Source organism: Heptranchias perlo, chromosome 15 (genome assembly GCF_035084215.1).
Source record: "Heptranchias perlo isolate sHepPer1 chromosome 15, sHepPer1.hap1, whole genome shotgun sequence".
NCBI lineage: Eukaryota > Metazoa > Chordata > Chondrichthyes > Hexanchiformes > Hexanchidae > Heptranchias > Heptranchias perlo.
The window spans coordinates 65,731,278-65,743,410 of record NC_090339.1 but is presented as its reverse complement, the minus strand read 5'-3'; the positions used below and the strand labels follow the sequence as shown (position 1 = coordinate 65,743,410).

The window sequence follows — 12,133 nt, the reverse complement described above, 5'->3', positions numbered from 1 at the left end:
TGGTGATTTAACTCATTGCTGTTTGTGGGACCTTGCTGTGCACATTGGTTGCCATGTTTGCCGACATAACAACAGTGACTACACTTCAAAACTATTTAGTTGGCTATGAAGCACTTTGGGACATCCTGAGGACATGAAAGGTCCTTCATTCTTAATAACTGTTGCACTGAGGACACCATCCAACGTGTTGTGTGGCACTACCACCGTGCTAAATGGGATAGATTCACAACTGATCTAGCAGCTCAAAACTGGGCATCCATGAGGCGCTGTGGGCCATCAGCAGCAGCTGAATTGTATTCCAGCACAATCTGTAACCTCATGGCCCGGCATATTCCTCACTCGACCATTGCCAACGAGCCAGGGGATCAACCCTGGTTCAATGAGGAGTGTAGAAGAGCATGCCAGGAGCAGCACCAGCGTACCTAAAAATGAGGTGCCAACCTGGTGAAGCTACAACACAGGACTACATGCATGCTAAACAGCGGAAGCAACATGCTATAGACAGAGCTAAGTGATTCCACAACCAACGGATCAGATCAAAGCTCTGCAGTCCTGCCACATCCAGTCGTGAATGGTGGTGGACAATTAAACAACTAACGGGAGGAGGAGGCTCTGCAAACATCCCCATTCTCAATGATGGCGGAGTCCAGCACGTGAGTGCAAAAGACAAGGCTGAAGCGTTTGCAACCATCTTCAGCCAGAAGTGCCGAGTGGATGATCCATCTCAGCCTCCTCCCGATATCCCCACCATCGCGGAAGCCAGTCTTCGGCCAATTCGATTCACTCCACGTGATATCAAGAAACGGCTGAGTGCACTGGATACAGCAAAGGCTATGGGCCCCGACAACATCCCAGCTGTAGTGCTGAAGACTTGTGCTCCAGAACTAGCTGCGCCTCTAGCCAAGCTGTTCCAGTACAGCAACAACACTGGCATCTACCCGACAATGTGGAAAATTGCCCAGGTATGTCCTGTCCACAAAAAGCAGGACAAATCCAATCCGGCCAATTACCGTCCCATCAGTCTACTCTCAATCATCAGCAAAGTGATGGAAGGTGTCGTCGACAGTGCTATCAAGCGGCACTTACTCACCAATAACCTGCTCACCGATGCTCAGTTTGGGTTCCGCCAGGACCACTCGGCTCCAGACCTCATTACAGCCTTGGTCCAAACATGGACAAAAGAGCTGAATTCCAGAGGTGAGGTGAGAGTGACTGCCCTTGACATCAAGGCAGCATTTGACCGAGTGTGGCATCAAGGAGCCCAATAAAATTGAAGTCAATGGGAATCAGGGGGAAAACTCTCCAGTGGCTAGAGTCATACGTGGCACAAAGGAAGATGGTAGTGGTTGTTGGAGGCCAATCATCTCAGCCCCAGGGCATTGCTGCAGGAGTTCCTCAGGGCAGTGTCCTTGGCCCAACCATCTTCAGCTGCTTCATCAATGACCTTCCCTCCATCATAAGGTCAGAAATGGGGATGTTCGCTGATGACTGCACAGTGTTCAGTTCCATTCGCAACCCCTCAGATAATGAAGCAGTCCGAGTCCGCATGCAGCAAGACCTGGACAACATCCAGGCTTGGGCTCATAAGTGGCAAGTAACATTCGCGCCAGATAAGTGCCAGGCAATGACCATCTCCAACAAGAGAGTGTCTAACCACCTCCCCATGACATTCAACGGCATTACCATCGCCGAATCCCCCACCATCAACATCCTGGGGGTCACCATTGACCAGAAACTTAACTGGACCAGCCATATAAATACTGTGGCTACGAGAGCAGGTCAGAGGCTGGGTATTCTGCGGCGAGTGACTCACCTCCTGACTCCCCAAAGCCTTTCCACCATCTGCAAGGCACAAGTCAGGAGTGTGATGGAATACTCTCCATTTGCCTGGATGAGTGCAGCTCCAACAACACTCAAGAAGCTCGACACCATCCAAGATAAAGCAGCCTGCTTGATTGGCACCCCATCCACCACCCTAAACATTCACTCCCTTCACCACCGGCGCACTGTGGCTGCAGTGTGCACCATCCACAGGATGCACTGCAGCAACTCGCCAAGGCTTCTTCGACAGCACCTCCCAAACTCGTGACCTCTACCACCTAGAAGGACAAGGGCAGCAGGCGCATGGGAACAACACCACCTGCACGTTCCCCTCCAAGTCACACACCATCCCGACTTGGAAATATATCGCCGTTCCTTCATTGTCGCTGGGTCAAAATCCTGGAACTCCCTTCCTAACAGCACTGTGGGAGAACCGTCACCACACGGACTGCAGCGGTTCAAGAAGGCGGCTCACCACCACCTTCTGAAGGGCAATTAGGGATGGGCAATAAATGCTGGCCTCACCAGCGACGCCCACATCCCGTGAACGAATAAAAAAAAAAGCTGGCACTCAGATTTTGCAACTCTTATTTACCAAATGCGGCTTTTTTTGACCAAGCCAGTTAGATGAGGTACAGCAGAGAACAGTTTTCTCTTGTGTTGCCAGTCATAAAATGGGATTCACAATTGTGACCTATATTGTCTAACTCACTCAACCAAAGTAAGTAAGTTTGGTGCCAGCTGGCAGAAGTGGGCACCTGGAAATGACCATTAGGTTTTTTTTAAACGTAATGACTGGAAATGTCCTGCAACAGTAACATTAATGAGGGACATCATGAGTATACCGTTGTGGGACCTGATCCCACTGGAAAACTGCTTTGAAATCATCACAGTGAGGATAGTGGTGAAAGGGAAGGGGTGTGGCCAGTGGGTATCTCTGCATCAAAGAGAGTTTGTTCTCACACAACAAATTCAGTCAGAGGCAAAAACCAATCATTGTTTTACAAACTAATTTACATTTTTTTTTGGTCTGATCTGATCCCAGTTTTAATTTTTTTCATATTCCTTACCTGATCTCTCCCTCTCCCTCTCCCTCTCCCCACCCCGTACACATGTCAATTTTGCTCCATTTTCCTTATTCTACAAATTTCAGGTACTAATTCTCACCAGCCAGACACTTGTCTATGCGATTGCAAAGATTCCACTTGATTTATGATCTACTGGCAGATCCTATTCGTTTCTTGAAAATGAATATATCTGTTTCTGGCATGTACTTCTTAAGAATAGCTGAATAAGTCTTTATGTTGTGTGTTCAACATTTATCAAAAAAAGAGGGATTGAACTCGTGATATCCAAGAAATGGCTAGATATTAACATAACAGCTTGTTTTCATAGAATAATACAGCTCAGAAGAGGCCATTCGGTCCATCATGCCTGTGCCAGCTCTTTGAAAGAGCTATCCAATTAGTCTCAAATTCTCTACCCCAGAGAGCTGTAGGTGCTGAGTCATTGAGTATATTCAAGACTGAGATCGATAGATTTTTGGACTCTAGGGTAATCAAGGGATATGGGGATCGGGCAGGAAAGTGGAGTTGAGGTTGAAGATCAGCCATGATCTTACTGAATGGTGGAGCAGGCTCGAGGGGCCGTATGGCCTACTCTTGCACTTATTTCTTATGTTCTTGTGTTCTAGTCCCATTCCCCTGCTCTTTCCTCATAGCCATGCAATTTTTTCCTTTTTATGTAGAGATCCAATTCCCTTTTGAAAGTTACTATTTTAAGTCACTTTTTTTATATTTGTACAACAAGTATTAAGTACTTTAGAAACTCTTGGTAGAAACTCACATTTAGATGAACTACAACTGGAATATAAAACTTTCTGTGGAATCAGAAGATTCTGCATGGCAGTCCATTTTAAATCTCTTCACAAGTATAAAGGGTAACAGCAGTATGACATCTTTGAAAACTATTTCTGCACAATAACGAATTATTTGCCTAACTTTTTCTATAATGCATCACATTAGCCACTGATAGCGTAAAGCTTATTCAACAGGTAACTTCTGGTTAAAGAGGTAGTTAACACAGTACATTAAACAGCTATCGTATCAGGTACACTCTCTGCTGTAATTGCATCAACATGTTTGCCAATTATAAACTGGCAATAGGATCATTTCAGAAGGATGTGTAGAAATAAATCCAGTCAAAGCCAGGAACGGTAAATGGATCTAGAAACATTTAATTTTCTATCGTTGTTTTATATTGCGTGACAAATGCAGGGTGGTGGTGCTATCCCTTAACACCGTAGTAAGATCCCATATATTAACACAAACAGTGATAGGAAGTCAAATGATATGAAAATAACGGCCGAATTTCAGTCAATCAGTATAAACAGTGCCATTCAATGCACAATGAATGGACACAAGCTCATTCTTCTATTTCCTCTCAGGTCCTCTTGGAGAATTTTAAAATAATATTTAATATTAATAGTTTGAGTCCTGTAATATGTATATATCGGGTTGTGATTAATCGTAATAGCATCAAACCATTTTCTGTATAGGTTTGTTTGTATGTATTTCCTTGCAGTAAGGTTGGAGGTGTGTGCATGCCTGTCCTTATCAGCGTGCTGGCCCGCAGGTGGTGAGAACCCGTGTGAATCGGGGAGATTCCCCATGGCCGTGCTTGAATGGGGGAGGAGCTGTTATAATGAGCTTGCTAGAATAATGGCGTACCCCATACATGTGCCATTACCATGCTGGAAGTGTACAGGAAATTCCGGGCCAGTGACTGATGCTGGGGTTTGGTGCCATGGACACTGGCAGCTCTTTAGAGGCATTATTACGTTCACATGCTGACACCCACATTATCATTATATAGATTATAAAATTTTAAAAGGAAAGCAAGGTACTGTGGATACATGCACTTATACCTATATTTTTGCAGCCAGTGTGTATTCATCATGCTTCATAGTGTCAGAAGCATTAAAAAAAAAGAATGCCAGTAATTTCCTGCCGGTTTTTCTGACCTTGATAACCTGCCCTCTCCGAGGCCAGGAGCCGGGGAATTTACAAGCAACTGCCCATCTACAGTAACTTCCCTCAGTAGTAAGCCTTTAATAGACCTCAGATATGCCTATTTGGACTACGTCCCCACAGGAAGTACCAGAGCAGTGGCCTTAAAGGGACAGGCCAGGTTAAACAGCTCCTCCTTAACAGTGAAGCAATACAACTATGCTGCAGAACTCATGAGCAATATTGCAAGAGATGAACTGATGAACAATAGTGTTTTATCCTTTACATGTTTGCTTTGAAAAGCCTAGGTATCTTAAACGGATACAATACAATGGCTATTTAGCAGACTGGTCACAACTAGTGCATTAAATTGCTCTTCCCTGCTTTGGCTCCAGGATAATGGGAGCAGGCTGCATCCTCTGCCTCATCGGGAGAATGGCACAGCAAGGAGCCCAAAAGAGCCAAGCACATAAATGGCAAATCTTCAACTTAATTTTTTCTGCCAAGACACTCGATTTTGAAAGTTATTGAAACTTGTTCAAAAGCTGTGGTGATAACGGTGTATCGAACATAGATACTACTGGTTTCCACGAGTTGTGCAGATAATGCTGCTGATTGAAAAATATGCAGTGCTTTGCTTTACTCACTCACTTTTAAACTTTATTCCTAGGTGTTTGTGAGCAGTAGTGGAAAATACAGTGACCTGGGCCATCCATTCGGTTACCTTAAGGCGAGCACAACACTAACCTGTGTGAATCTCTTTGTTATGCCTTACAACTACCCAGTGCTGCTACCCCAGCTTGGTATGTGCATCCGTATTATCGACTGTTGGACGGTAAATAAGTGGGAGAGAACAGGGTTTCTGATACAAAGGATAGATATTAAAACACCCTCGGCAGAAACCTCAACAACTTTGAATCAAATATTTAAAGATGCTGCAGGTCTTTTTTTTAAATTGTGTTTTAAATCTTTTTGTGTCATTAATGAAACTGTAGGCTGATGTGAAGCTTGAAGTAAAATGAGGAACTGTGGCAGCTCTTAAACTTTAAATGCTTTTTTTTTAGATGTAATGTTAATCTTGTTTTTTAATCCCTCCATGGCTTGCCCCACCCTTACTCCCCTCTGACACCCTTCAATCTTCTGACTCTGGTCCTCTGTGCCTCCCCCTCTTCGCTCCATTTGTGTTGGAGCTTTCAGACACAAAGCCCTACTCTAAGAACATAAGAAATAGGAGCAGGAATAGGCAAATCGGCCCCTCGAGCCTGCTCCGCCATTCAATAAGATCGTGGCTGATCTTCGACCTCAACTCCACTTTCTCACTCTATCCCCATATCCCTTGATTCCCCAGAGTCCAAAAATATATCAGTCAGTTTTGAATATATTCAACGACTGAGCATCCACAGCTCTCTGGGGTAGAGAATTCCAAAGATTCACAATCCTCTGAGTGAAGACATTTTTCCTTTTCTCGGTCCTAAATGGCCGATCCCTTATCCTGAGACTATGACCCATAATTCTAGACCCCCCAGCCAGGGGAAACATCCTCTCCACATCTATCTTGTCAAGCCCTCTTAAGAATTTTATACATTTCAATGAGATCACCTCTCATTCTTCTAAACTCCAGAAAATTCTGGGACTCCCTCCCTAAACCCATCTGCCTTTCCACTTCTCTGCTGGACACCTCTCCTATACTCGCTTCCCCTGGCTCGGTGTCCTGTTCCTCTTACTATCACTCCGTAAAGTGCTTCGGGGCATCTTGTACATTAAAGGCACGATATCAGTGCACGTTGTTGTTGTAGTGCAGATCTTTGAGGATCATTTAGCTCGCTCCTGCCTTCCCACTGCCTCATCTTCAGGCTGGAACACATTGTCATGGACCATAGACTCATCCATTGAGATTAAGAGCCCCTGTGGATTCCCCCCCCCATCCACATAGTACTCGTGCTGCCAGCACTCGATGGACAGATTGTGCGTGGGTTTGAGGCAATACCAAAGATAAATCTGACTGATTGGCTAATGTTGACAGAAAGGAAGACCCAGGAAAACCAGGCTTCCCAGCCGCCAGCATCAGCAAATCGGGCAAGTTTATCTTTGGAAATGCAAAGAGAAAATGCTAGAACCCCCAGCAGGTCAGGCAGCATGTGTGCAGAGAGGAAGGTATGGCTAATGTTTAAGGTCGATGAGCTTTTGTCAGAACTGGAAGATTTATATAGATGAACAGCTTATAAGGTGGAACAGAGCCAGGGAAAAGGGAGGTGTGTGATTAGGTGGAGGACAGGAGATGATTAAATGACAGAAGTGATGATGGTGCAAGACAAAAGAAGGCAATAATAAGGGAAATTAGAGAAACTAAAGACGAATCCAAGACCCAGAGGATGTACGCGGCTACCGCAGAATAGCAGATGGAGGGGGAATAGCTCCAGTGGCCCAGGAATGTGGTGGCAGAGGAGGGCAGGTAGACACCAGGGGTGTGGACCGATGTACTGAGAGGGAATCCCCATCTCACTCACCAACCCACAAGCTCCCCCATTCTCGGAACTGTATCTTCAGTGTTGCTGCCCGTTGCATCAGGCCTGCCCGTGGGGAATCAGCAGCATCGGCACGGCACTGAAGTTACATTTCATCACCTTAGGGAGATGCGTGAGGGTTGGAAGCCATCCATTGCAGTAGCTGCATTTATCTTACTGAACCCTCCCTACAGTTAATGACATGGGTTTGAAAAGAAAGAAGTTAAACTCACTACAGTTACCCAGTAACTTAAAAACTCCTTAGGTAAAAACAAACAAAATAAAAAATTGCAAATGCTGGAAATTTGAAATAAATAAAAACAGAAAATGCTGGAAATACACTGCAGGCAGTGAGCATCAGTTAAGAGAAAAGACAAGTTAATGTTTCAACAACAACCTGCATTTATATTGAATCTTCAACATAGACAATTGTCCCAAGGTGCTTCATAGAAGAATGAGGAGAGAGGGACGTTTCGGGTATATATCTTTCATCAGGTGTATACTGTTTATTAGAACCTATTTCTATCTGTTTTATTTTCTTCCTTAACCACTGGCTGCCCTGAGTATCTGCATTTCCTGCAATCATCCAGTCCTCATTGTAGGAACACTACAACATTAACATTTAATAGGTGTCCTGAATACTGAGCCCGTACTCCCTTAGACAGAATCATGAGGTGAGTAGTGCAATTGGCTGTTTGCATGGGGTACTATTCCATGTTTTTGATGAACACCAAAGTTGGTGAATGGTGATTTTCCCAGTGCAGCTGTATTAGTCTGTAATGATCGCAGTAATGCTGATATCAGGGACCTCTGTCTGTAATGATCGCAGTAATGCTGATATCAGGGACCTCTGTCTGTAATGATCGCAGTAATGCTGATATCAGGGACCTCTGTCTGTAATGATCGCAGTAATGCTGATATCAGGGACCTCTGTCTGTAATGATCGCAGTAATGCTGATATCAGGGACCTCTGTCTGTAATGATCGCAGTAATGCTGATATCAGGGACCTCTGTCTGTAATGATCGCAGTAATGCTGATATCAGGGACCTCTGTCGGTCAAGGAGTAGACTGGGTTGTAATGTCCTCCACAGACACGTAGTCTGCCAACACTCACTGTCTAGGTTCTCCAGTGAAAGGTGACAGTAGGTGAGGACCTCAGAGAGCTGCCGGTGCCCCTGGAGTCATGCAGGGAGGAGGGCAGAAAGCTGAAAGGGGAAATACTGCACTACGGGTTTGCTGCATGGATGTGGAATAATGATAGGGTTGGACCTGTTAATGGGACACCCCAGTGGAAATGTAATCATTCATTTTATGTCATTGATGCTACCAAGCCACGTCCAAATGTATTGATTAAACTATATCGGAATCAATTTGTGCATAAATTAACTACTTCACCACTTGTATAAAATGCATTAGTTAATGCAGCTGATTTTAAAAAAAATCTATTCTGGGGATGCGGGCGTTGCTGGCGAGGCCGGCATTTATTGCCCATCCCTAGTTGCCCCTTGAAAAGGTGGTGGTGAGCCGCCTTCTTGAACCGCTGCAGTCCGTGTGGTGAAGGTTCTCCCACAGTCCTGTTAGGTAGGGAGTTCCAGGATTTTGACCCAGCAACAGTGAGGGAATGGGGATATGTGTCCAAGTCAGGATGGTGAGTGACTTGTAGGTGATGGTGTTCCCATGACATTGCTGCTCTTGTCCTTCTCAGTGGTCGAAGTCGCAGGTGAGGGAGGTGCCATCGCAGTAAACCTGACCTATCTGATTGAGGTTTGCTGCTATTAATAGGTGTCCGTTTTATTTGATCATATCCGAGAACTTCTCAATGCTTATTTTATTGTCTTTACAGATGATTTGTTCAAAGTGCACAAACTAAAACCAAATCTGAAGTGGCGTCAAACCTTTGAGAATTACTTGAAGACCATGCCTCCGTATTATCTGTTGGTACGTTCAAACATTGGAACAAAGGCAACAGGAGCTGCTGAAAACTCAGCTCTTGTCCACTTTCTATTTTGGGGGGAACAAATAATTAGAAAATGTTCTTCAGATGCTGGAAAACGTTGGGGAGCCAGTATTGGGACCGTCAGTAATTTGACACCGTGTGGGGACTAGCAGTCCTAGGTGTTGGGCTATTTAGGCAGTACTACTGCTGCTTGCCAAATAACCTTGTGCGTTAAACACAGCTGTGTATTCTTCCACAAATGGATCTAAATATCAACTGAGCCAATTACTCGGGGGAGGGGGGAGAGGGGGCGGGAGGGAGAGGGCGGGGGGGGTGAGAGGGCGCGCGGGGTGGGGGGGGGAGAGGGGGAGGGGGCAGGCGGGCGGGGGGGGAGAGGGCGGGCGGGGGGGGGGGGCAGGCGGGCGGGGGGGGGCAGGCGGGCGGGGGGGGGAGGGCGCGGGCGGGGGGGTGGAGAGGGGGCGGGGAGGGGGGCAGGCGGGCGGGGGGAGAGGGGGCGGGAGAGCGTGCGGGGGGGGAGAGGGGGCGGGGGGGGCAGGCGGGCGGGGGGGGGAGGGCGCGGGCGGGGGGGTGGAGAGGGGGAGGGGGCGGGGGGGGAGGGAGGCAGGCGGGCGGGGGGGGAGAGGGGGCGGGGGGGAGGAGAGGGGGCGGGCGGGGGCTGGTGATAGCTCCACTTCATTTGTTCCACTTAATATTCCATTTCGTTCGATGATGAATTCCACCACTTCTCCAAATCACCCTTGAACGTTACCTTTGCAAGGCTCACACGCTAAATTCAGTATGGTGCAAGTTGGCTCTTTCTATCATCTGGCAGAATTTCGGTGTATACCATACTGGTGACTTTGTCCAGCACTGTTGAATGGTCCATTGTGCTGCAGTGCTGCTTTGCATTGTGTTACACGGGTTGCATTATTTGGGATGGAATGCTAAAGGTGGATTCCAACGCAACATTTCCATGAAGGAAATAATTTCTCTGTTGCAACTGACACAAGTCCAGCCTCTACTCGAGAATAGGTTAAAATATTACCAAATATTATAATAGTAGCAATCAGCAGGGTAAATAACCACCATGCTGACAGCACTTCCATTCTGTAGAACACTTATAACCAGCAGATTGAGATTTCATCCCATTAGCCTGGGCTAGATTTTTAAATCAGGTCCCTGAGGTCTAAGGCCAGTGTCTAACTCACTGCACCATCTAGTTATTATGCTAATTTACAGCCTAAGCCATGGTTTTTTGGAACGTTTATTTGACTGCCGTCCAACGTTGAGGCAGATCACACGAACCTACAGGATGTAACCAGTCAGCCAGAGTACAACGACTAAGTCTTTCTGTTTGACCCCTGGGCTGGCTAGAAATTACCTTGATATCTGACACAAAAAGGGACACTCTCGTTTGGAGGGAGTGGGGGCCTGAACCAGAAAAACATATCTGGAGTAAATAAAACCCAAAACATAATGGTTCCATTCATCAACACAGTCCAGTACTGTGTTTCCACTCATTGGCACAGAAATCTTTTAATAATTTGAACTAATTCAATTGAGTTCCGTAACTTGTGGCTGAGGGCAACTTTAGGGATGCTGTGTAGCGGGGTACACGACCTGTGTAGCGGGGTACACGACCTGTGTAGCGGGGTACACGACCTGTGTAGCGGGGTACACGACCTGTGTAGCGGGGTACACGACATTCCGCGCTGTGTAGTGGGGTACACGACCTGTGTAGCGGGGTACACGACATTCCGCGCTGTGTAGCGGGGTACACGACCTGTGTAGCGGGGTACACGACATTCCGCGCTGTGTAGCGGGGTACACGACCTGTGTAGCGGGGTACACGACATTCCGCGCTGTGTAGCGGGGTACACGACCTGTGTAGCGGGGTACACGACATTCCGCGCTGTGTAGCGGGGTACACGACCTGTGTAGCGGGGTACACGACATTCCGCGCTGTGTAGCGGGGTACACGACCTGTGTAGCGGGGTACACGACATTCCGCGCTGTGTAGCGGGGTACACGACCTGTGTAGCGGGGTACACGACGTTCCGCGCTGTGCAGCGGGGCACGCGGCGTTCCGCGCCGAGTGTAGGTGAATGTACTTTGCCTCTACGCAATAATCTGAAGTCCCTGACGGTTTAGATTGCATCATTCCAAGAAGGTTCTGGACAGAGGGGCTTTAATGAATGAATTTATACAAAATCCACTCTGCTGTGTTACAGCTATAAAATGATACTTAATAGGTGACTCAGTTTAATATGTCCATCGCCCTTACTGCTGATCTCTGATTGTTCGTTGTATTTATGCCTTTAGCCATTGAAAAAAGCACTGCGGATGATGGGAGCTCCCAATTTAATTGGTGACAACAGTATCGATTGTGGGCTTAGTTACAGTGTCATTTCTTACCTCAAGAAACTCAGCCAACAGGTAATAAACTGAACAAGCTTCATATCCTCGGTATCTTTCACCATTTGTTAAAATATGATAGCTCATTGATTTATGCAGACTGACACTGTATGAAGTGTGCGAGTTTGTGTTATAAAACGTCGGATAATAAACAAGTCTTTACAAATTTAACATAGGTATTTACCAATTACTTAAAAATTTGACCTAACGCATTATTGAGCAGTTTTACAAAGCTGGTGTGGATATAAAATGGACAAAGTGCAAAGGTTTTCAAGAATGTTTTCACTGACATTTGTGACTGGAGAGTGATCTATTCCCATGAAGCTGGCTCTCCCCATGGTTTAGCACGGTATGGCACTGAACCTTACAGCACACTGAGGTTACAGGTCTGATCAATGGTCTGTGCTGAACTGTGATGGGGCCACAGTTGGCCTCAATGTCATCTGGG

The 12,133-nt window shown here is 46.4% G+C and overlaps 1 protein-coding gene across 4 annotated transcripts in view; it reads left to right on the top strand.

Moving 5' to 3' along the window:
- Nucleotides 1-12,133, top strand: part of ints6l (integrator complex subunit 6 like) — a 180,692-nt gene that overhangs the window by 146,909 nt on the left and 21,650 nt on the right. For 3 of the 4 annotated variants that reach the window (XM_067997343.1, XM_067997342.1, XM_067997341.1), the window contains 3 exons: nucleotides 5,500-5,632; nucleotides 9,178-9,272; nucleotides 11,593-11,706. In XM_067997343.1, coding sequence (XP_067853444.1) covers nucleotides 5,500-5,632; nucleotides 9,178-9,272; nucleotides 11,593-11,706 — 342 coding nt within the window. Of the gene's footprint in view, nucleotides 1-5,499; nucleotides 5,665-9,177; nucleotides 9,273-11,592; nucleotides 11,707-12,133 lie in introns of those variants that run through there. The other variant, XR_010965808.1, reaches the window with a different exon arrangement.